The sequence below is a fragment of the Pempheris klunzingeri genome, chromosome 21, assembly GCF_042242105.1.
Source record: "Pempheris klunzingeri isolate RE-2024b chromosome 21, fPemKlu1.hap1, whole genome shotgun sequence".
NCBI classification, from domain to species: Eukaryota; Metazoa; Chordata; class Actinopteri; order Acropomatiformes; family Pempheridae; genus Pempheris; species Pempheris klunzingeri.
Genome location: NC_092032.1, coordinates 21,136,008 through 21,161,541, shown reverse-complemented (window position 1 = coordinate 21,161,541; position 25,534 = coordinate 21,136,008). Strand labels below are relative to the sequence as shown.

The window sequence follows — 25,534 nt, the reverse complement described above, 5'->3', positions numbered from 1 at the left end:
AATACAGAATGTGGAATACATTTTCTATATTTTCTAGAAACAGAGGATGTAGACCCCAAACATGTTAATGCATGTGTTTCTGAAAACAGGACACAAAATGAAACCTACAGCACAACAGCAAAAAAGGGATTGTTAGGATTTTTGTAGAAGGGGGTCGTATGAGGCACTGATAAAGGCCGACCTAAACAATCAATACCAGTTTAAGTCTACGCTGTATTTGGATTAGTTTCGCTGCTTCACCTTGCATCAGACAGGCCTTTCCAGCAGGGAACTGAAGTTGCTTCAAAGCCACCAGACTCCATTGAGAAAAACAGTAATTTTACCTTGCAGAACGCAGGAGCTCACTGTGATATTGCTGCTTCGATCGATGAGCTAACATATTAGCTTGGATCCAAGCTAACGATTTAAAACACCAAACTCCCACTGTAACACAAACAAACTAACCACTCCAGGCAGCGGTGGACCAGCAACTCTCGCGTTCTGTGAGGTAAAATTACTGTTTTTCTCAATGGAGTCTGGTGGCTTGGAAGAGAGAAGAGGGAGAGAGGTGACAGCCTCAGTTCCCGGTTAGGAAGGGCTGTCTTACGTCGTGAAAATATCCTAAATATAGCGCACACTTGTGCTGATGACATTACCTAGCATCTGTCCCGGGACGCCTGTCTGCTCCTTCAAACTGGGGGCGTACTGTAGATAGATAATACACTGAAGTATCCCTTTAAAGCTGCATTAGAAAAGTTGGACGACTTCAAACTGTAACTGAACATCAGAACTCAGAGACTCAACAGGTTGGATTTCCCTTTGTAGTTTCACTTTGTCACTTTTGTGACTTTATCTGACACAAGAATTTAATTTTGGCAAATCTTCAGCATCTCAATTAACGAGGATGAGACGCTCTCTTCTGTTCCAGCTGCACTCTTTGATTCAGATCTGATAAGACGGCCAGATTTTACATCAAATCCTTAAACGAGCAGCGGAGCACAGTGGTAATACTCCAAAGTAAGTCGATTTAGAAGATATGGTGTGTGTGTGTGTGTGTGTGTGTGAGAGAGAGAGAGTGTCTCAGGCCTCGGCCAGACAGCCCATGACCTTCAGCATCAGCTCCTCCTTCTTATGTTTGGCACCGACGAGCGCTCCTCTTCCTCTCAACCAGGCCGACAGAGTCGCAGAGTTCAGCTTAGACAACTGGAGAGAGAGAGAGAGAGAGAGGGGAGGAGGAAGAGGAGGGTAAATACATAGAGAGAAACACAAGAAGAAAAAAAAAGGGAGGGAGAAACAACATAAGGAGAAGCAGAAGCGAAGGAAGGAGAGAGAGAAGACAGGAAGATAGCATTTTATTATAGGACTAGCCGTCTCCTCTGTCTTTATGCTAAAGTCAGCTAAGCTAAGCTAAGCTAAGCTAACTAGCCGTGGCGGTTAAAGAAACGAAAGCCTGTGCAGGTTTGAAGCTCAGCTGGAGGCACGTTCCAGTGAATGAAACAGCAGGTTGTGTAAATGCAGCAGGATGTTAAAGCACATCGAGACGTAGAACTGTTAATCATTCAGACAGCTGAATGAGGTTTTACGTTATATTGATGATGATTCAATGATTTTCTATCAAACACCTTTAAGGCCGGTTTAAAAAGAGTCTTACTGGCCTGGGACCAGCAGGACACACACTGAAGAAGCCTGCAGAAATGTTTCAGATGTTTCTCTAGTTAAACTGTTTAAATTTAAACAGTATCATCATTTCACTTTGCAGAAAACATGATTTGTGTCAGAAAGTCACACAAAAACACAAACTAACTAACCGATCAAAGCAGCAGCAGTGTGAAATTACTAGTTTTGTCAATGGAGTCTGGTGTGTGGACCAATTACAAACCGTTTTATACCAGCTCGTCACAAGTGGCTCATTAACGAGCTCTTGCTAACACTTAACAAAGTCACTGAGTGGCCGAGTGACTCGTGTTTTACCTTTAATACGTCCGCAGATTTGTGTTTTAACAGACAAACAAGCAAACGCAGTCATGAGATTAAATATTTAGGTATGATTTTGGATTGGACTCTTATTAAAAAAAGGCATGGTATGTAGGAAAGAGTTTACTTTGTGTTTAATGTATCTGCCTTTTACATTCATACATGACTCCTTATTTTAACCCAAACTATCATCTAAACCAAACCAAGTAGTTTTATAATAATTAAAGAAAGCTGAAATATACGAGTCTACAAATAAATTACTGTATTTTCACTGCTGGTTCCACGTGGGACTTGTTCAGCATCTCTCCCATGAGTGTAAACGAAATGACGAGCTGGTACAAAGCGGTTTGGTCCAGACACCAGACTCCATTGACAAAAATAGTAATTTTACCTCCACAGAACTGCTGGTTTACTGCTGCCTCCATTGGTTAGTTAGTTTGTGTTATTGTGTGACTTTCTGACACAAAGTCCTGTGTTCTGCACAGTAAAATGACTATTTTTGTCAATGGAGTCTGGAGTCTGGAGTGATTCCAGTCATTTCGACACATAGGTTAAATACAGGAGTCCAAAAAGAAGCAAATGCTGAGAATATGTATTTACCAAGAGCGTGCATATGAAAATGTTTGGAGGGAAATGAATTTAGAAGCTCTGTTAAACAGTGGACTGGTATTTTCCTTTGGCCAGCTTGTTCTTGGCAGCTTCCAGACAGAAAGCGTTTAAAAATGTAGAAGCACTAAAGAGCAGCGTGTCCAGTGCCATAGCTGTGTAAATAAAAGTAAAAGAGAAAGCACAGCTGATGCATTGTTCTTGAAAACTTGCAGGTTGGAGCTGTAAAACTGATGGATGTTGTTATTAATCTGCCGGGCTCCCTGTGGACTCCCACGGCCTCCTGACCATCCATCACTTTAACGGTCCTTACCCTCCTCTGGAAGGAAGTTTGTGAGGAAACCGCGGCTGACAAGAGCTGCACGCACGCCATTCATCACGCAAACGCACTTTAATACATCACATTAATGTATGTAGTGCTCCTGGAGGATGCTCATGAGGAGACTACAGCTGTACACACAGTGCGAGTGGATGCACTGGAAACTCATTATTTCTGGAGGTGCCAGGAACTCCACCTCTGTGCACTTGACTAGTTTAAATAAGACAAACTCTGCAGCGAAGCTAGCGCCCCCCTGAGGCTGCACGCTGGGCTTCTGGGGGGTTCTACATTGTTTAAATGAGTTTCTGTGTGTGTATAATACTGTTGTATTTTTCATTGTACTGTTTTTACTTTATGTATTTTATGCTTTTTATACATTTTCCTATTTTTACTCATTGTTTTTATTTCACGTACAGACTCGTGGACCCATGCAAATATGGGAAAATATCAAACATCTCATTGCATGGACCCTCGCAGCTACATGAGGAGGTAAACCAAGATGGCGACCGTCAAACCCGAGGTGGACAAACCAATCTGTGATGTCACCGTGGCCACGCCCACTTTCCCTACAGTCTGTGACCTAAATCCAAAAGGGTAAATCGTCTGTACGGTGGCCGTGTTGGGACATCTCAGGCTCAGTTGTTGTTATAATTATCACAGGAGTGTTTGCAGGATTTACTAAATGAAGCATTATTATCTGATGTTTTCTCTGATTCTTCATTTATTCTAGTTTATTGTGTGTTTTTGTTCTGTTTCTGTTTCTGAGGACGTTTTTCTGCTTGTTCTCAGTTTGTTCTTACAGAAGAGGTTTTAATCTCAATGAGGTTGTCTGATTAAATAAAGATTAAATAAGATAAATAAAATAAGAGAAAATAAAAGATAAAAATAAAATAAAAGATCAAATTAAATTAAATTCAATTAATTAAACCAAATCAAATTAAATTAGATTAAATTAAACTAAACTAAATTCAATTCAATTCAATTAATTAAACCAAATCAAATTAAATGAAATCACATTAAATTAAATTAAATTAAATTAAATTAAATTAAATTAAATCAAATCAGTGTGTCTCCTGACCTGGTTGCTTCTGGCCATTTTCTCCACGTCCACGTCTCGTACCACAGATCTGGATTTCTTCGGCTTTGACTTGAACAAAACTCCCTGAAACACAAAAACACAACGAAAGACAGGCAGGAAACACTCTGTGAGCATCATCATCATCATCATCATCGTCATCATCATCATCATCATGGAGTGTCTTCAGAAGCGTCTCGGCGCTCAGAGAGACAAAACTGAATCTGCTCAGTTTTCAAAATAAAATTCTGGGAAATTCAGAAATTAGAGGAAAAGACCGATGACAGCATTCGTCCAGTCAGGATCACGTTGATCCATCATCCACTGATATCAATCAATCAAAGGTAGAGCTGCAACAATCAGTAGATTCATTGATTAGTTGTCAGCTATTAAATTAATCAACTATTTTGTTTGATTAATCGCTTTAAGTCTATTTTTAAAGAATAAAAGACAAAATCCTCCAGCTTCAGACAGTTTTCAGCTTCTTAAATGTGATTGTTTTGGTTTCCTTCCTCCTGTGGGACAGTAAAACAGAACATTTGAGCTTCGGATCAACATCCATCACCACGTTCTGACATTTTATGGACTAAATAATCAACAGGTTAATCGATAATGAAAATAATAACAAAGAAACACGACAGAAATGATGGAAAAAGTACAAAAGTAAGAGTGAATTTAGAACCTTTAACAGGGAACTCACCTGTCTGCTGCTGTTCGTGTGGTCGTCGGAGGACGCCAGCGGTCGAGGAGGCTCAGCTGATGGTTGTTCTGCTGCTTCACCGCCAACTTCAGAGCCGAGCGTCGCGTCGGCTCTGAACCTGACCTGGAGCTTCGGCGGCGGGATGAGCCCGGGTTTACCCTGCGCCGGCGGGCTGAGGCTGGGGATGCGCTTCAGTTTGGGGTGACCTGTCGGTGGGGGGGCGGCGCCGCTGGGAGGTTTGGGCCGACGGCGGAAGCGAGGAACGATCGGCAGAGGACGAATTGAGAGGCGTGCGGCTGACGAAGAGGAAACGCAAGAAGAGGAAGAAGCGGCGGTGGGCGTCTTCGTCGTGAAGGGCGGTAACGTCACCCTCCCCTGTTCCTCCCCTCCTCCGCTCAGCTGCCCCCGCTGCCTCTGGAGCCGCAGCACGGCCACGTTAACGTGACGCGACGGACACTTGTTCTTGAAGATGGGAACCAGTTTGGAAGCAGGAGTCTGACTCAGAGGAGGAAGAGGAGGGAGGAGAGAGGAGGAGGAGGAGGAGGAGGAGGAGAGGGCTGACGCTGGCTGGAAGGGTGGGAGAGAGGAGGAGGAGGTGAGGGAAGGAGCTGAGAAAGTAAAAGAAGCACAAGAGGAGGAGGAGGAGGAGGAAGATGAAAGCCCGTCTCTGCTGCACCGTTGACGTCCTGTCAGACTGCTCCCAAGTCCACATCCATTACCCAGAAGCCCCTGGGCTCCGTCCTGCTGGGAGACGGGGGCCCAGGCTGGAGGCTGCGACCCGAAGGAGGGCTTCACAGGAGGAGGAGGAGGAGGAGGAGGGAGCTGGGTGAGGACCGGCCTGATGGAGGAGGTCAAGTTGATCTGCTGGGCTCTCAACACCTGAGGACGAAGAGGAGGCTCAACATAAAGGTGGTTCTTCCTCCTCAGACTGGAAGTCTGGAGGAAGTCTGGAGTCTGAAAGAGGTGAAAGTATCAAACATTTGACAGGAAAAACACAGAAATACTAAATAATCCGTCTGATTCTCTTGTTTTCTGTTTTGAGCTGCACTTCAGTTGGACGTCTGGTCGGTATCCACTCTGGTTTTAATCCGGTTTTGTGTCTGTAAATCTGGTTTTAATCCGTTTTTGTGTCAGTAAATCTGGTATTATTCCGGTTTTGTGTCTGTAAATCTGGTTTTAATCCGGTTTTGTGTCTGTAAATCTGGTTTTAATCCGGTTTTGTGTCTGTAAATCTGGTTTTAATCCGGTTTTGTGTCTGTAAATCTGGTTTTAATCCGGTTTTGTGTTTGTAAATTTGGTTTTAATTTTTTTTTTTTATCCACTAATCTGATTTTAATCAAACAAATTAATTTGTCTCTAATTTCAGACTCATGTAGCATCATTCAGCATTTTTTTTAATGGAAATATATTTGTGAATCTCTTTGTTAAATAAGAGCTGATTCAGACTTCTCACCACTAGGTGGCCTCACTCCTCCTGTTTCTAACCTCCAGCTCCTCCTGTTCTGCTTCCGAAATGAGTTTAGTTCACTTTCCTGAAACTGGAGCTCGTTTCCAGTGAAGAAGCGTCTGGATATCACAACATAAAAACGCGTGTTTTTCAGTTTAAAAAGGACAAACGTGTGCGAACGAGAGTCAGAACCCGCCGTCTTTTTACGGGAGCGGCGACGTGTCCGATCTGATCCGCTGGTTTGTTTCCATGACGACGGCGACCGAAGAGCATAACTAACGGACTCAGCGTGGCCGGTGCTGCTGGACGTGACCGCCGGACGCTCGCTTGCTGTGTTTTAACGATATTTTGAATCCAGGCCAGTTTACACTGTGCGAAGGCTGAACTGGTTTTCCGTGTGTGGAGCTCAGGCTGAAGGTAAAATGTGTTTTTCAGCTCTCAGAGCCAGAGCCAGAATAGAAGTGCTCTGTCAGCTCGTACAGGTGGAGGATGAGCCCCGCTGAGAACTATAAATATTTTAGTTTCACTCTGTGAGCACTGAATCGATCTCTCCGGGTGTTTCCCCGTACAGAGTTTCTCTAGCTGATAAAACACACTTCAGCTGCGCCCTGCGAGGAAGAAAAGCAGAGCGATGAGAAATAAGTTCCTGCCTGCTTCATTAAAAAGTAAGAACAGACGATTCATCAGATCAGAGCCGCGGAGGACGGACACATTGATTAAAACTGCTGCTGTGCTTTCACTTTGTGGCCAAAACATTCCTGACTGAGTCCTTTAAGTCGTACATATCGTTTAAACTGCACGTACACTTCAAGGATTCACTTCTGCGTCTCAGAGAAGGGACCCGAAGATGATAAAAGATGTCATCTGGTTTTAATAAACTAAAAATATTTCAAGAAATTGCTCCCCAAGGTTTCCTAACATGATGACAAATACCATTCAGGCTGCTTCATAAAAACAAGGCCTTGAGAAGATGAGAGATATTCCAAAGAATCTTCCTATAATAAATGTTATATAGAGCGTTTTTCATTAAAAGTGCACTCTGGACAACAAGAAACACGTTTCCTTCACCTTCCTCCTGACGTCTGTATCATGAGAATGAATCCTCACGATGTTGAGAAAGGAACTTTCCCTTCACCTCGTCGCCCCTTTATGGTCATAAAACTGTCCGTGAAGGTTTTACAATGTGGGAAATGCTGCCATAATAATCGCTTTTCCTCTCCCCTCACGCCAACCCCCACACTCCCACATGAAGTAACCTGCATGTGAAAGAGTTTGTGTGTGTGTTTGTGTCAAAAAGAAACAGACCACAAACAGCAGTTATATCGCTCTCTGCACACACACCAGACTACATTCACTAAAACAGGGATTTTAGCTCAGAGAACACAGGAGCTGCTGCCTCGGTCAGTTAGTTTGTTTGTGTTATTGTGTGACTTTGCTGTTTTAAAGGGATAGTTTGGATCCAACATAATATTTGTGTAACACACAATAAGACAAACAAACTACCCGTTTGAGGCGGCAGTAAAACAGCAGCTCCTGTGTCCTGTTCTCTAAAATCCCTGTTTTAGTGAATGTAGTCTGGCGTGTGTGCTGTTTGTGGTTAAACCAAAAGGATCTTCCAGGTCTCTCTCTGTAGGGATCCTTTCCATGATGCTGTCACACACTTAGAATAACACTCTGAGCCTGTCAGTGGATCAAACAAGCTCTTTTAGTGGACCTACTTTAAAAGACTGTTTTTGTCAATGGAGTCTGGTCTACTGGAGTGTGATGCAGGTCACTGAACCCTGTAGCTAACAGCAGACACTGTTATTAGTGTTATTTAGACTTGGATTAAGTGTAGTGTGTGTGTGTGTGTGTGTGTGTGTGTGTGTGTGTGTACCTGCACCGTTGCAGCCGTGTTCAGGCTGGCTGTGTGGTAACGGGGTTTGCTGGTCAGGTGTGCGGGGAAGCCACACACAGCCTGCAGCCTGTCCCTGACGTCGGACAGGAAGGGGCCCAGCGCCCCCTGCAGGCCGGCCCGGGGGCAGCGCTGCACCGGCTGCAGGCGGACACAGCTCAGAGGGTAGCTGAGGAGGGGTAAAGGAGCATTCTGCGAGTTTTACCACATCAACCATGAGACATGTATTCTGCATATCATTAATGAGCATTTGGTTCTATTTCCTTCCTTATTACTTTTAACTGATCTTAACAAATGTCTTCACAGCATTGCTTCTGACTAGACTCTTTTTAATTCGACAATAATAACTATTTAAAGCATATAAGATGTCCTGGGAAATACAATGTTACTGCATAATGAAACTATTGTGTTGATCGCTCTCTTCAAAGCCACCAGACTCCATTGACAAAAACAGTAATTCTACCTTGCAAAACACAAAAGTTACTGGTCTACAGTTGCTTCGATCATCTAGATGGGAAGTATTGTTGTGTTACACAAATATTGTGAATTGACTCTTAAAAACACAAAACCTGAACACAGACACTGTGGCGTCTGTTTTTAAGTCTCTAGTTTGGCACCTCCTGTTCTCTAAAATCCCTGTTTTAGTGAATGTAGTCTGGTGTGTGTGCTGTTTGTGGTTAAACCAAAAGGATCTTCCAGGTCTCTCTCTGTAGGGATCCTTTCCATGATGCTGTCACACACTTAGAATAACACTCTGAGCCTGTCAGTGGATCAAACAAGCTCTTTTAGTGGACCTACTGTGATCAGGTGCAGTTGTCCCAAAGGATCACGTTGCAGCCATTGCAGCCCGTTTGGTGGCTGCTGGCTGAGGTGATCTACTGGACCAGTTCCAACACTTTTACCACCTACCAGTCACTCAGACACCAGGATGTGCAAAAACCAAATTGGGCCGAGGTTTAAAAACACTGGAGCTAATTAATCAAATTAATTAATTCTTGATGAGTGTTTTAGGATACGTGAAGAGTCTCTGTCCCACTAGTCTGAAGTAGACGCTGCAGTACACCTCCTCCTCCTCCGCAAGCTCAGGGAGTCTGTAACCATACTACACACACACACACACACACACACACACACACACACACACACACACACACACACACACACACACACACACACACACACACACACACACACACACACACACACACACACACACACACACACAATCTATGAACCAACAATACTACCAACAAGGTGCAGGAGGATCAAAGCAGATCAAATATCTCACTCACAAAGAACTTTGCCTGTTTAAAATACCATTAAAAATCAACCACAATAATTGATCCAAGACTCAATAAACAGAACTCTGCACTGTAGAGTTTACAGCATTAAATTACTGAGGTTTTGATAAGCGGCTAAACTAATAATGGATTAAAACGGAGAGAACGGACGGAGATTTTTAGCATTTACTTCAAATTACTCAACAAATAGTTTCCATGTGATTTTACGGCAACTGGGACTCACTAAAACATCTGCTAACTGTTGCAAAGCAAATTAGGACACATTTTGTTTTTTGCACTTTTTACTACTTTATATAATACGGTGTGTGTGTGTGTACCAGGCAGTTCCAGTGGTTCTGCAGGTCTCTGTAGGTCCTAAACGGTCCGTCTCTGGGCAGCTGACGGCTGATGGTGATAATCTGACCTTTCTTCATGCTACACACACACACACACACACACACACACACACACACACACACACACACACACACACACACACACACACACACACACACACACACTAGTAAACTAGTGTTTACAAAGAGCTGCAGCTCCCCCTGCTGCTCAAACTCAGTACAGCATAACCTGCCTGTCTTTCAAACCCCAGAATTCATCAGCAAGTTGAAGCACTTTACCTGTCTCACCTTGAGGATGGAAGACAAGATGCTGAAGTGACAGTTTGAAGCTCTGACAAGGGTGTTTGTATAATCCTTTGGGGAAATTGTGCCTGATCAAAGTATGTCCCCTAACACCAGAAACAGCCGTTATATCACTCTCTTCAAACACACCAGACTCCACTGACAAAAACAGTGATTTCAGCTCACAGAACACAGGAGCTGCTGGACTACCGCTGTCTCGATCAATTAGGTTGTTTGAGTTGTTGTGTGACTTTGGTGTTTTAAAGGGTTAGTTTGGATCCAACGCTATATATTTGCGTAACACACAACAACACAAACAAACGTACCAATTGAGGCAGCAGCATACCAGCAGCTCCAGTGTCCTGTGAGCTAAAATCCTTGTTTTTGTGAATGGAGGCTGGTGTGTGTGCAGAGAGCGATATAACGATGAAACAAGATCTTGCTTCTATTGTTTCTTACAATCACATCTTTTAATTCATAAAAACTCAGCAGAGATTTCATTGAGTCCCTCAGCTCTACTAGAGGTGAATCAGCCTTTTTTGTCTTTGACCTGTTAGGTCTTTCTGCGTTGCGTCCAGCAGGTGGCGCTGTCCTACCTGGGCAGGACGTGACACCAGATGGCTCCTCCGGTGGAGGCGGGGTCAAGGATGAAGTCAGGATCGCTGCAGAACCTCCTCAGCACAGAGGGAGGGAGGTCAAAGTCCTCCAGCTGCAGCAAACACACACACACACACACACACACACACACACACACACACACACACACACACAGATCCTGTTTCATCATACACACTTTGTATTGTCACTGTATCCAGGTTTTCTTCATGCTGCTCATTTAAAATCACTTTCACGGCTCCCCAGCTACGTTCTCCGTCATGTTTGTAGGAAATGTTGAAAAACTTGACAAATTTAAAAGGAATTTGGTGGAAAGTTCAGAAAATTCTGAACATTTTACCTTCAGCACTGCAAACCTGGATCATGAACAGCACCACAGCACTTTCCTCATCAGCTACAGCTTTAACGACAGAAACCTGGTTTATATGCATCAGATCCAGATGCAGACTCGTTTAAAATCATTAAAAACATCTGAACTCTGAGTGTTTCCACTGTGTCTCAAGTGGAGGTGGAAATGTTCGTTCGATTGTTCAAGATTGAAGATGTTTATTGTCGTGTGCACAGAAACACACTGCACCCCCTTCACCGAACAAACTCAGTAAACTCTAACTATGACACTATAACAATACAAACTGAGCAGGTTATAACACTCTAACATTGAAATAAAGGGTCTAAATACATAAATATAAAACTATAACAGTACAACACCTGAACAACGAGCTGCTACTTTGACCTTTAAAAACGGACCAATGTTAGATATTTAAACAGTTTTGTTCTCTCACTGTTGTCGGGGGAAGTCTGACTGTGTTGGCCTCAATGCTGATGCACAGTTGGCCCTCACTGGTGCTCAGCTCCATGCCTGACACACACACACCATTTAACAACAACCAGTTACATAATCCACTGGCAGCTATCTCCATGCTACTGAAAACACAGCTCACACTCTATAAAACGCTGTGAATCTCTCCTCTTTGGTCTAATTTTGACTGACTCAGTCCCACAGAGGGACAGTGATTGTTCTCCACAGTCTGCAGAGAGAGTGAAACAGGAAACGGTAAAAACAGAAGGTGTGCTGGAGGGAAAATGAGCCCCAGTGAAACATACCGACAGCGTTGAGTCTCCCCGCCTCAGTCAGAAAGTCTTTTCCTGAGAACAGAAGCACAAACGCAGAACGTTTAATCACAGAACGTTTAATCACAGAACGTTTAATCACAGAACGTTTAATCACAGAACGTTTAATCACAGAACGTTTAATCACAGGGGCAGGACGACAGAGAAATTCTCTCTAGTGTCCAGCAGGGGGCGACTCCACTGGCTCTGATTGGATGGAAGTCAATGAGGAAAAGAGGCGACTTCTCTCCTGATTTATCAGCTCAGTGAACAGTTTCTGCTCTCAGTCTCTAGTTTACTGTCTTCTTCAGATTATGGTCCATTTAGAGGAAGATACACCAGGAAGGGGGGGGTTAGGGCGGGGCTACCTGCTCACTGACCAATCAGATGCAGGTCTTTGTGGAAGATGCCAAGATGGCGACGCCCGTAAAGTGAAATTCGAGGCTTCCAAACAGCAGGTGGCTGTGTCCACTTCTTATATACAGCCGGTGTGTTTTAGTTATCAATAACAAGGATTTATCAGCTTTTACTGTTTGTTTTGTTGACATATTAATTAAAATTATATTAAATAAGAGTCCAATGTGTTCAAGAGCTTCTTCCTCTGTCGTCTCAACTGGCACACACACTTATTTCATGTCAGACCAGGTCCAAGGTGAAGGCTTGACAGTGTTGCAACACACACACACACACACACACACACACACACACACACACACACACACACACACACACACACACACACACACACACACACACACACACACACACACACACACACACACACACACACACACACACACACACACACTCTGACTGTCTATTAATAATCTACTGGCAGCGCTGATAATCACTGTTATGATCCTGGGCCTGTAGTTTCCTCTCTTCTGTCCATTAAACTGGTGGAACGTTTCCACACATTTTGAGCTTCTTGACTGTTTTGTCTTGATCAGATGTGGACCAGAGGTTCTCCCACATACACAAACATCTAGGAGGATACACAAACATCGTACTCGCTTGCATGGCCTCGGCTGGCGGCAGCGAGCGGGCGATCGAACGTGAAAATGGATCGGAGCGGATGCTGAGCTGATGGCGTTGTTGTGCTACGGGATGGGGAAGGAAAAGGTGGAGATTTCAGGTTGAAATGAAAGGAATCAGTACGGTGAAGATCCCCCTCTCTTCCTCGAGTTGTGTCCAGATGATCGACACTTCTGGTATATAAATACAGTAGTTAAAGACCTTTCATCTCTATCTGACTTTGTTCCACTATTCTACCCACATCTTCTCATGGATGTATGAAGACATGAAGAACATCTGAGGCCTGCTAAGCCGGCTAACTTCCTGTTAGCTTGACGGGGGATAAAATGATTTAATGGCTCTTCTAGACTTTTCAGATGTTTTCAGACTGAGTGGATAAAATTCAGACGGTGAAACGAGTCATTTCACTGTTTTTCATTTGATTGTTCTATTGTATTTATTGTTTTTACTGTTTTAAATAGTTTGATTCGATTGATGTTTTGCTGTTTTTACTGCGTTTCACCTGTTCTCCATGAACCTGTGTGTTGAAAAAATACCTTTACCTCACCTAACCAGCCCTAATCAGTAGCATTATTAATTAAATTACATCAAATAAATCAAACTAAACTAAACATCTGGAGTTAACCTGAGACTAAACCCTCCAACAGTTTCTGTCCCTGCATCAGGGGAAACTAAACGAGCACAAAGTAAAACTGGTCACACACTCTCTGCTTCTACGACTCGTCCAGTATGTTAAGTTTAGTTCTTGTGTTTTATGTGTTTCCTGTTTTATTGTGGCGTTCAACTTCCCCTTCTCGTTTCAGGGCCCTTGACTTCCTGCTCCTGTGATAGTCGATTGATCGCCAATAAACTGAACCTTTTTTTAACCATGTGTTTGCGTCACGTCGAGACTTTGAGTCCGTGTTCTTGTGCGTACCTGAGACCAGGTAGAGTCCTGCTTTATTCCAGCTGGGAGCCAGTCTGGTGATCAGGGAGTAGGACAGACAACACTGGAGGACACCTGGAAACACACACTGAGGAGAGCCCAGCTACACACACACACACACACACACACACACACACACACACACACACACACACACACACACACACACACACACACACACACACACACACACACACACACACACACACACACACACACACACACACACACACACACACACACACACACAGTGGATGTGTGTTACGGAGTGAACCATGAATGATTAACTACACACTCTTGTGGCCTTCTTGAGACTACATGTTGAATATTAAAGCGTTTCTTCAGCCAGAGCACACAGTGATCAGTCCGTCTGTCCATCGCTTCATCCCACCTGCAGACGGCGCCTCTGTCCAAACACCTGGAGGACACCTTTCTGGAGAAAAGGGATCTAGAGGAAGAGAAAAGAAACACAAAATGTCTGAATTGAAGGAGAACTCCAGCATTCTCCTGGTGTGTGAGTGACTGGTAGGTAGTAAAAGTGTTGGAACTGGTCCAGTAGATCACCTCAGCCAGCAGACACCAAAATGGCTGCAAGGTGATCCTTTGGGACAACTGCACCTGAAGCAGCTAAATGGAATCCAGCCATCATTCCTTTTTTTTGTGTGCATTTCCTACTGTGACGTTTAAAATGTCTTCCATGAAAAAGGGTGTGTGGAGCAAACAGCTGCCAGTTAACCTGACAGAGACAACACGTCAATGTTACAGAGGTTATTATGTGACTGTGTGTGTGTGTGTGTGTGTGTGTGTGAGTGTATGTGTGTGTGTGTGTGACTGTGGGTGTGTGTGTGTGTGGGGGGAATGTTTGGAATTCAGACCGACTATTTTGGCTGTGTGTTGGGAGTTTGTCTGCACGCAAACACATACAATCTGCTGCACAAGTGAAGAAAGAGTCTGTGTGTGTGTGTGTGTGTGTGTGTGTGTGTGTGTGTGTGTGTGTGTGTGTGTGTGTGTGTGTGTGTGTGTGTGTGTGTGTGTGTGGGGGGGGGGGGGGGGGGGGTGCAGAAAGCATGTGTGTCTTTGTTTTCCTGTATACTGGTGTGTGTGTGTGGACCTTGAGAGCGAGGACAGTTTGCACAGCAACAGAGGACATTTCAAACCCTCCTCACCTCTTTAAAAGGCCGTCTGAGGCCACAGTGGGTGTCACCTTTTCATCTGTTAATAATTATATGATGTTTGTAGGATTTCACCTTTCACTCGTTGATCTTTCTGATTTTTCTGCGTGAAAGGGACGAGAATCTTTGATCTATCTGGTGTCAAATCTGAGGAATTTCTGTGGATATTCTGTCTAGAAACACTTTTTTCAATGGAGTTTCCAGGAAATATACTGTGTCATGATGCTCACCGATATGACAACATGAAGCATGTATGATAAATAAGTGTGTGTGTGTGTGTGTTCTTACAGCCATGACCACTGAGATCTCAGTGAAGGAGTCCAGAGCCGGAGAGGCCAGAACATCAGAGTACAGCAGCACCAGCTCTCTGTGAACACACACAGTTTAGTGAAGGACACATCCACAGGAAAGCTGCGTTCAAGTGACACGGTAAAAGCCGACCTTGTCCGTGGCACTGAGCAGGAGGAGACGATATCAGAATCAGAATCGCACGGTGAACAAAAACTAAACGTGTAAATAAACATGTGGAATATCTCTGAGCCAGAGGAGATACAGGACAGAGACGCTCCACCTCTGAGTCACTTCCTGTACCTGTGTCAGGTGGTGTCCCCCCCCCCCCACAGGTCCTTAGTCTGTTCACGAGAACAACTTAAATGTTCCTTTATTAACCCTTTCATGCATGAATTATGATAACCTCAGTCAGGATTTTTTGTGTTTTGTGTTTTTATTCATCTTTAGGCTGAAAAACAAGATTTGAACTTTTTTTTTTTTTTTTCAACCCATTTTTTCTAAAGATATCTTTACCTGTCCAGTAGTTTAAATCTAGCTCCTGAAGCATGATGTACACTTCAGTGGACATGTGATTAATCATAATTTCCTCCCAATATAAAATCAATACTTGGAAAATGTAGCAATTGCATGACTCCTTAGATGTTACCTGATGTCTCCATATGTTTCTAACCTACCGGGTCTCTTTTTCTAGAAGGTTTGAACAGAAAGAAATGAGCACCTTGGTGTTTCTGGCTGTCTGTCGGCCATCTTGGCTTCACTCTGAGTGGATGAGATGATGCAGGAGCTTCACTGTAGCGGCTGATCATCAAAACTCATGCATATAGAAGAGAACAGCTTCTGAAGAGCTGCACGCTGCAGTGACCTCTATACATGAAAGGGTTAATGGCGCTTTGGCGTGATGGTCTGACAGCGGCTAGCCACAGCTCGCCACCAACTGGGAAAAACTGTCTGTGTCCATATTCCCACTGAAAATAAGATGGATGGAGTCTAAACATGTGTGTAATGTGCAGAGATAATAATCCAAAAAGTGCTTTATAGTACGTCAATATAACTTATTGTGTAGCGCAGCAGGAGGAGGAGGAGGACGCCACAGATGAGAGTCAAGCACCTCCAGCCAGTGAGGAGAGTGGCGCAGTGCATTGTGGGTGTTGTAGGTTTTGTATCTTTTGAGCGAAAGTCTTTCTCTGTTTTCTCTGGTTCATGTGGCAGCAATTTCAACAATATCTTTAAATGCTTCATCAGCCCCTGAAAACTGTCGGCACGGACATGTTTACCCAGAGGGAAGACGTGGACGGAGCACAACCAACCGGATTCCTCTTTTTTCAGGTTTAAACTCTGGTTTGTTGCAGTTGTTGCTGACTGAATGTGGTTATTAAAAGAGAGTAAATGTGTTTTGGGTTTAGGTGGCGGTCACCTGCAGGTCTTGATCTGTTTGCTCCTCAGATCCTGGTCGTCCTCCGGCAGCGTCACAGTGACACAAACCAGCTTCTTCAGGTCTGGAAGTCCGAGGAAAAACATCGACTGCTGGACTCCTGCACTCATCCTGCGCGCACACACACACACACACACACACACACACACACACACACACACACACACACACACACACACACACACACACACACACTGATGGTTAACACTGGAAAGTGACCAGATTGTCACTCATATTCAACAACAGTGAGCACTTGGTAATATCTCCAGAGTCTAAATAATAATTCAATATAAACTGACTCGTCTGTCAGTTAACTAATACAAATAAGATTTGCTGGTTACAAACTCCTTAATTATAAAGATTAGTGCAGAAATGATTATTCAATTAATATATTAACTGAATATTTTAGTAATAAATAATCAAATATCAAACATTATCAGCTTCCAGTCTTTTATGGTTGAGAATTTGTTGGTTTCCTCAGTTTTATATACCAATAAACCAATAAACTGACTATTCAAACCATAATTACCATAATAAATGTTGATGAATGTAATCGTTAGCTGCAGCCGAATTGAGGACAGCTCTGTTTCCTTTCTTGGCATCACTGTTAATCAATAATACAGCTGATTGATAACTGTAATCGATGCACTTTTATGATAATCTTGAAAAATCACTTTGAGGTCTGGTAACTTTTACTGGATGTGACATTTTGACTGTTTACAGACTCAAAATAAAGACAAAACCATGTTCATCAATGACAATAATAGTAAATAAAAGCCTTGATTCTGTCTCACTCACCTGTTTGAATCTCTTTGACCCCAAAACCGAGCAGGCTGCTAATCAGCTAGCTTAAACAAGCTAACGGCTACATTAGCATTAGCTCACGATCTTAGCTAGCTAATGTAGCTAGCTAGCTTTAAATCCGTGTTTTTCAGTTTTTACGTTGATATTCAGGTGAGTGACCTTTTATTTCCACTCTCACTACACCGTGATCGGACTTGTTTTCTGAGGGAAGTCTTAGTTTTATGACAATTATATTACAGAAAAGAGAAAATTTAAGGAAATAATGTTTTATAGCCGTCCAAGCTAAAGATGGGTGTGACAACCCTGAGCTCTCACTCTGCTTCAGTTTACACAAACCAAACCTTTTCAATGTCACAAATATATCAGCACACACTGGTTATTATGTATTTGCGATTTTTTCTCTGCAAATTTGGATATTTATGTGTACACTTAACACTCAGAGCCATTATATTGAACAATTATCATGCCAGGAAACATAATGAGGTATGAATATAATACAAAGAACATTTTTAATCTCATTTGAATATAAAGTCTAAGCAAAGTGAAGTACACTTTTTAAGAGTCTTTAACTATCTTGTAGTGGGATTAGCAGCTGCTGCTAAAGGAGTAAAAACATTAAATTTAAAAATATTACACACACTAATGAAGGTTTAGTCAAATTGTTTTTTACGTGATTTTTTTTCTACTGTGGAGTGACAGGACTTGCTAATACACAATCTTTGATTTGAAGTTTTCCCTGAGCTGCGATAAAACCTTTTTTAAACCAACTTTTATCGCCATTTAAGAAGTTTTACAGGTCGGCCGCGTGTGTTGAGAGTGTACCAGCACCTGCGGCTGCCCGCTGAAGTCTGTGAGATAAGGCTTCCGCCCGCTGCTTGCGTGAGAAGCTGGTTTCCTTGAAGGCTGCTGAACTCAGATGAACTTTAGCCTCGTCCTCGCCCATAGCCCACTGATGACTGACGGGGCCTCGACCAATCAGAGAGCTCCAGCCATAGGCGAGGGGCAGAGCGACCAATAGCAGCGCTAGGAGCACAGTGGAGGCGGGGCCAGTCGCAGTTCCAGGAAGTTTGAGGCTCCGTGAAGGCGCCACAACAAACACAAACCTCACCGGAAGCACCCCTTTCAAAATAAAATTGTGCTGAACTGAAAGTTGGCGTTCATATTTAAATTGATTTATCAACCTGTGCAATACTAAAGAAACACCTGTTTAATTCAATATTTAATACTGAATTAAATAGATTAAATTCAGTAAGTCAAATCTGCCTCTACTATCTGTGCTTTTCATTACTTTATTTTATACAGAATAAGGAAGGAGGTGCATCATGGTTAGGAAATGGTGGTTGAAAAATAATTTAAACTTTTTTCAGATTGTTTATTAGAGTTTGTGAAGATTCTGGAAATAACTTAAAAAGTATCTCACAGAAGTTCTGCAAAATGTTTTTTGGGGGGGTTAAAGTTCACAGATTTATCTTTTAGAAAAACTGCTGCTTTTGTTGCGTGAATGTGACGATAATACACGAGCCATGAAATCCATTTTGAGCCGAAGACTGAAGTTACTCCTCTTTGCAGATGATGTGATCCTGTTCGTTGGAGCTGAGAGTCAGTATATAAATGTCTTTTTTGATTATGTACCTCTCACTGCTCATATTCTCATATACTTCATATTCTGTTTTTCATATTCATTTGCTCTCTGCATATATGGATCTAATGCAACCAGCGACAAAATAAACATCTTGAAATTTTAATCTTGATTCATGACAAAAAACAAACAAACATTAAAACCTTTTTTCTTGCAGGTCTTGGGGGTGGGAGGTGGGGGTATATGCATGATGCTGTATCCTGTATAAACAGCTAAATATTGCACAGTCGTGGTCAGATATTGATGAATAAATGACCTGCTGTGAGCTTTATTTTGAAAACAGAGGCCGGAAGTGCCGTGCTGCATTGTGGTGGACTTGACAGCTTTGACTGAACAGGGCTGAAACTTGGGACTCTTGTTGGTGGAAAGTGGGTTAAATGTCGGAGTGTTTGTGCAGAGAGTGCATAGAGGGATTATATAACCACACACACACACACACACATAACACACACACACACACACACACACACACACACACACACACGGTCTTTTAGCGGCTGCGGGCTCACAAATGGACGAAAAGGAGGAAAAAAGCCCAGATGGAGCGAAATATTACAGACTGTCTGAGATCGAGGAGCAGAACTCATTCAAATCAACGTGGATCATCATCCACAACAAAATCTACGATGTCACCAAGTTCCTGGAGGAGGTGAGGAACTGCGTTAATATTTTGGGGCATTTTACGTCCGCAGCATTTCGTGGAAACCAGCATGTGGAAATCATCCACAGCAGGAAACAAACCTACAGGGAGGTCAGATAGAAATACGGAGACATTTAAACTAGCAGTTTTCTTCTTTAGGTTGGAAATAATGTAAAGTTGATGCGTGTTTAAGTATCGTAGTGTCTGCACTAAAATGTGGCTTTATTTGACTGGAGTCTGGTGGTGAATGCACCATCTGGACAGGTGGGAGAGTCCTGGTTACAGACTGAACTCAGCAGTTCAGTATCGCAGGAGCTCCAGAAAGGCTCCTGGGGATCTCCTGTTGATAAAAAAAGTTAGACATTAAATGCTACAACAATATCCACGAATCAATATATGCAGGTATCTATGAGAGCCTGATCAATACTGGATGTATTGATAAACAAATCAGAGAGTTTAACAGTAACTCAGCTGATATTAATTTTATTTGACATTAAGAAATAAACATTTGATGATTTATTGGACTCAGTTAACATAAAAGTTAAAACCAAACAGGGCTTTTATTTTGTTATTTGTGCTCAGTACAAAAGACCAGAGTTGACAACTGTAGTGTTTTTTTATTTTATTTTATTTTTTAAACTATTATTTTACATTGTTATTTTGTGACATAATTAACCGCATTAAAAAAATAATTTTCAATTGTTTGATAATTTAGGTCCTGATTAATAGCATTTTAAATCATCAAGAAATATGTTAATTTCAGATTCAAATGATGAGAAAACAAACTACAAACTATATTTACATCCTCCGCATTAGCTAATCAGATACTTTTATAGATAAATTATAATAATTAAAATGTAAAATAAAATACACTTGTGGAAAAAAAAGTCTAAAACTTAAAATTGCGGAAAATAATCTAATAAATAAAAATATTAAGTGAAATAAAATGCAGTTATATTTTAAAAAAAAACTTGAAACTTCATTCGTACTATTTGTTTAATCGTCCACTTTCCTTTAGACACATTTAACTGTTTTATTTGTAGGAAATAGTTGAGAAAAATCAATTAATCTTAAAATAATTACTAGATATGTGTTTGGATCCTGCTCCGATCACCTGGATCAGGTCTGCGGTGACACGCTGACTCACGGTTTTGCCGGTGGGGGGGTCAGGTTGTACACGGGTCAGGGCGTGTGCACCGAGCGGCCTCAGGCTGAAGTCTCACTTTACAGCTTGATTACAGGTTTCATGATACGAGGAAGACAAATCATATTCTGTGTTCCTGCAGTTATTTTCCTTCATGTTCACAACCAAACTACATTTGGTAAATGATATTTGCACCAAGATGTCAGCAGCCAACAATACTAAAGATTTTATGAGTGTCCTCGCTGCTGCTTCTTCTTCTGGTGACGTCGTTTCTTGGAGGACCTTCTTCTTCTTCATGTCCCTAAAATGTGTCCAACCTCAGCTAGAAGGTTCCAGAAGTCAGTGAAGCAGAATGAGTGAGAAAAGACTTCAGACATGTTGTTCATCAGAGCAGACTAAAGAAAGGAGTGTGGAGTGTGATCCTGACCTGTGATTGGTTCAGGCAGCTGTGTGGGCGGGGCCTCGATGTTCCGTTTAGCTTTGTTTTTGTCCTGTGGGAGGAAGAGGAGGCGTGTCGGCCATCTTGTTTTACAGTCTGTGATGTAAAAAGGCAGCGACATGACGGGTGAGTGACGGCGGGCGTTTGTTTTTCACCCCCCAGCACCCCGGAGGAGAGGAGGTGCTGAGGGAGCAGGCGGGCGGGAACGCCACGGAGAGCTTCGAGGACGTCGGCCACTCCACCGACGCCAGAGAGATGGCGGACGACATGGTGATCGGAGAGCTGCACCCGGTTAGTGTCCACAGCGTCTGTGGCAGCCACTAACCAACTAACTAACCAACTAACTGTCTGTCTGTCTGTCTGCAGGACGACAGACACAAGATCGCCAGGCCTGAGGTAAGTTTGTCTGACAGGAAGTCCATCCAGGGTGTCCAGCTGCATTGTGGGAAATGTAGGATGATGTGATTTCTGTGCTTCATCTGATGGCGTCTGTTTGACAGGAAACGCTGGTGACCACAGTGAAGGACGAGTCCAGGTACACACACACACACACACACACACACACACTAACACACACACACACACACACACACACACACACACACACACACACACACACTAACACACACACACACACACACACACACATGCACATACACACACACTAACACACACACTAACACACACATACACATACACATACACACACACATACACACACACTAACACACACACACAGAGACACACACACTAACACAGAAACAAACACACACACATGCAGCTGGTTGTCTGTGCCGTTGTGTATTAACTGGTAAACTAGTAAGTCAGTTATATATACTTTTATAACTAGTTGTTTCTGCCCTACAGTTGGTGGTTTAATTGGTTAGTTAGTAAGTTAGTTAAATATAAAACTAGATGTTTCTGGTGGACTAACTGGTTGGTTAATAAGTTAGTTTTATATAACTAGTTGTCTCTCTCTTGCAGCTGGTGGACTAACTGGTTGGTTACTAAGTTAGTTTTATATAACTAGTTGTCTCTCTCTTACAGCTGGTGGACTAACTGGTTGGTTACTAAGTTAGTTTTATATAACTAGTTGTCTCTCTTGCAGCTGGTGGACTAACTGGTTGGTTAATAAGTTAGTTTTATATAACTAGTTGTCTCTCTCTTGCAGCTGGTGGACTAACCGGTTGGTTACTAAGTTAGTTTTATATAACTAGTTGTCTCTCTCTTACAGCTGGTGGACTAACTGGTTGGTTACTAAGTTAGTTTTATATAACTAGTTGTCTCTCTCTTACAGCTGGTGGACTAACTGGTTGGTTACTAAGTTAGTTTTATATAACTAGTTGTCTCTCTCTTACAGCTGGTGGACTAACTGGTTGGTTACTAAGTTAGTTTTATATAACTAGTTGTCTCTCTTGCAGCTGGTGGACTAACTGGTTGGTTAATAAGTTAGTTTTATATAACTAGTTGTCTCTCTCTTGCAGCTGGTGGACTAACCGGTTGGTTACTAAGTTAGTTTTATATAACTAGTTGTCTCTCTCTTACAGCTGGTGGACTAACTGGTTGGTTACTAAGTTAGTTTTATATAACTAGTTGTCTCTCTCTTACAGCTGGTGGACTAACTGGTTGGTTACTAAGTTAGTTTTATATAACTAGTTGTCTCTCTTGCAGCTGGTGGACTAACTGGTTGATTCCCGCTCTGTCAGCCGCCATCATCACGCTGATTTACCGCATCTACATGACTGAGAGCGAGTGACATCATCAGACACGCAGCTGTGATGTCATCAACAGGCGCCCTGGCCAAATGGCCCCACTTCTGATTGACAGCTGCACCAGCCAATGGCGGCGTAGACGGGCGGCAGACCGATAACCAGCTGACCGGACGATTAAAATAATCTGTTCTGGGATCAGTGACTCGGCGCCGTCTCTCCTGTCACAGCACTGCAATACCCACAATTCATTTCATGCTATTCAACCAACCAATCACGTGACATTATGCTAATGAAGTCATTTACGTTGCTGAGTTTTATGAAATGTTTGATTCTGAAATCTTGTAGAAATGCAGTCGTGTGTAATTTGTTGTACCTTTTTATATCTTTGAATGTCCATGAATGTAAATGAGTTTATAAATATGCAATCAGCAGCTAACGTCATGGCGGTGATTCTAGCGGCGCCACGATTTCCGTCCTAAACTGAAAAACCATCAGAATGAGCTTTTGAAACCTTTGTGTTTGTGTTTCACAGTTCGTTAATATGTTTTGACATCAGAGAAGTGCAGTCCTGCTGCTTCTGGACCTTATTTGAGAAAGAAATCTGTGTGGTCGTCAACGGCGAGAGACAAATAAAGTTTTGATCCAGTTTGAATTTGGCCATGAATCACACACACAATGTTTGTTAGTTTAAAGAATGATTTTAAAGACGGTAAAGAACCATTTAGTTTGGTGTCAAACCGCTCAGTGAGCCACATCCTCTCCTCTCCTGCTAGCTAGCGAGCTAACTCTGCTACGTCCCCGTGCTAACGTCCCTGATGTTCTCTGAGCTGCTGTGTTGGATCCCAGACTCCTGGTCCTCTGAGGAAGGATCCCAGACTCCTGGTCCTCTGATGAAGGATCACAGACTCCTGGTCCTCTGATGAAGGATCAGACCCTCCACCTGCTGCTGGGACCACATCCTGGTACCAAACACACTCACAGCAGCTTTAGTGCCGCTGGCTAGATGGACGTTAGCTGCATGCTAGCTGGACTTTAGCTGCATGTTAGCTTGATGCTATCTGAATGTTAGCTGACTAGCTTCTCAACTTAAATCATCTTTTAAACTGACAAATGTCGTGTGTGTGATTCAAGGAACAATTCAAATGGGATCAAAACTTTATTTGTCGCTCGCCGTAGAACAACTGGACAGATTGTTTCTGAAATGAGTCCCTGTGGCCTGAAATCAGATTAAGATCAAATCGTGGCGCCTTTAGTCGTCTCATGATGGTCATGTGACTGAGCTCAGGTTTTTTATGCCTAAACATGAAATTCTGATTTTGCCTTGAAGAAAATGGATGAAGTTTTTAAAATCCTACTGGTGCCTTTGGGTTAATGTAACTTTAAATACTCTTCAGATTCCTGCATTTGATAGTTTGGTTTAAACTTTGATTTGTTCAAAACGTCTCGACTCTCTGAACAGGAAACCAAACTGTGAAAATAACCGCCTGTTTTAAATTAAGTTGAAGACTAGTCTTGGTCTTATACTTCTAGGTTGGACCGGTCTAATTAATCCTGCTTGCTGCATGAATATTAAAGGCTGTTGCCTAGCAGCACGTGTTGCTAGGATACATTTTTAATGATGCTGCGCCATTTTACTGATTTATTGCTCATCGTCGTTTCAACAGTGACAAACAAAAACACTTTCACGGCACGCTGACACGATGAACATCCACTGAGAATAAAATAACACAATTCAAATAAACTAAATAAATCTCATTCTGATACAAAGACGTCAGAATCAACCACGAGATCACTTTTTTTTCCAGTTTTATGTCGTGACATCCAGACGCTTCTTCACTGGAAACGAGCTCCAGTTTCAGGAAAGTGAACTAAAGTCATTTCTGAAGCAGAACAGGAGGAGCTGGAGGTTAGAAACAGGAGGAGTGAGGCCACCTAGTGGTGAGAAGTCTGAACCAGCTCTTATTTGAAAAATGGACTCAAATATATTTCCATATAAAAATGCTGAATGATGCTACATGAGTCTCAAATTAGAGATAAAACCAGATTAAAGGATTAAAATAACCAGATTTTACAGCATTTATATTAAACAAGTTATTAAATAAATAAATAAATAAAGTTATTCTTTTTCTGCTGGAAACACCGGGCCGTGAGCTTTACAGCACCCCTCACCTGGACTTTGCCGCTTCCTGGGGTCGTGTACGGCAACCAGAAAGTGCCGAAATGTTGACTCTTCATAATCTAAATAATCTAAATAAAACTCCTGACAATTTAACGCCCCAAAATGACATCAACTGTTTACAGGAACTTTGAAAATCACATTATTTTTTTGAATAACGCTGTAAAAAGCAGCTTCCTGACAGTCTGAATGCTGTAGAACGCCCCAGAATGACATTAATTATTTACAGGTTTCACCAAACAGAGAAAAAAGGATTGTAAAGCAGCATTTTGATGTTAATCATTAGAGTGCTGGAGAAATTTAAAAAAAAAGACATTTAAAAAAAAAAGTGACGTCTAACATTTCACACTGTAAAATAAAACAGTGAAATGAAAGTTCAGATGCTGCTTTACTTTTTATTTTTTTAACAAATACAATACAAAAAACAACAACTTTATTTTGTCCCTCTGTGGCTGCCGTACTTTGAAGTGGAGCCACAGTAAACATGC

At 42.4% G+C, this 25,534-nt stretch overlaps 2 protein-coding genes across 2 annotated transcripts; one reads left to right on the top strand and one right to left on the bottom strand.

Annotated features, from left to right (window-relative positions):
• Positions 1-1,059: 1,059 nt before the first annotated feature.
• Positions 1,060-16,602, bottom strand: c21h18orf63 (chromosome 21 C18orf63 homolog). The gene is made up of 14 exons (XM_070853375.1): positions 16,475-16,602; positions 15,058-15,136; positions 13,989-14,045; positions 13,589-13,700; positions 11,632-11,673; positions 11,310-11,386; positions 10,509-10,621; positions 9,613-9,709; positions 9,011-9,096; positions 7,977-8,163; positions 5,379-5,532; positions 4,654-5,282; positions 3,957-4,040; positions 1,060-1,182 (listed from the first exon to the last, which is right to left on the bottom strand). Exons 1-14 carry the CDS (start codon positions 16,600-16,602, stop codon positions 1,060-1,062), a joined length of 1,968 nt encoding a protein of 655 aa, XP_070709476.1.
• Positions 16,603-19,270: 2,668 nt separating this feature from the next.
• cyb5a (cytochrome b5 type A (microsomal)) lies at positions 19,271-24,489 on the top strand. The gene is made up of 5 exons (XM_070852892.1): positions 19,271-19,584; positions 21,321-21,449; positions 21,525-21,554; positions 21,659-21,693; positions 22,830-24,489. Exons 1-5 carry the CDS (start codon positions 19,447-19,449, stop codon positions 22,912-22,914), a joined length of 417 nt encoding a protein of 138 aa, XP_070708993.1. The 5' UTR covers positions 19,271-19,446; the 3' UTR covers positions 22,915-24,489.
• Positions 24,490-25,534: the final 1,045 nt, after the last annotated feature.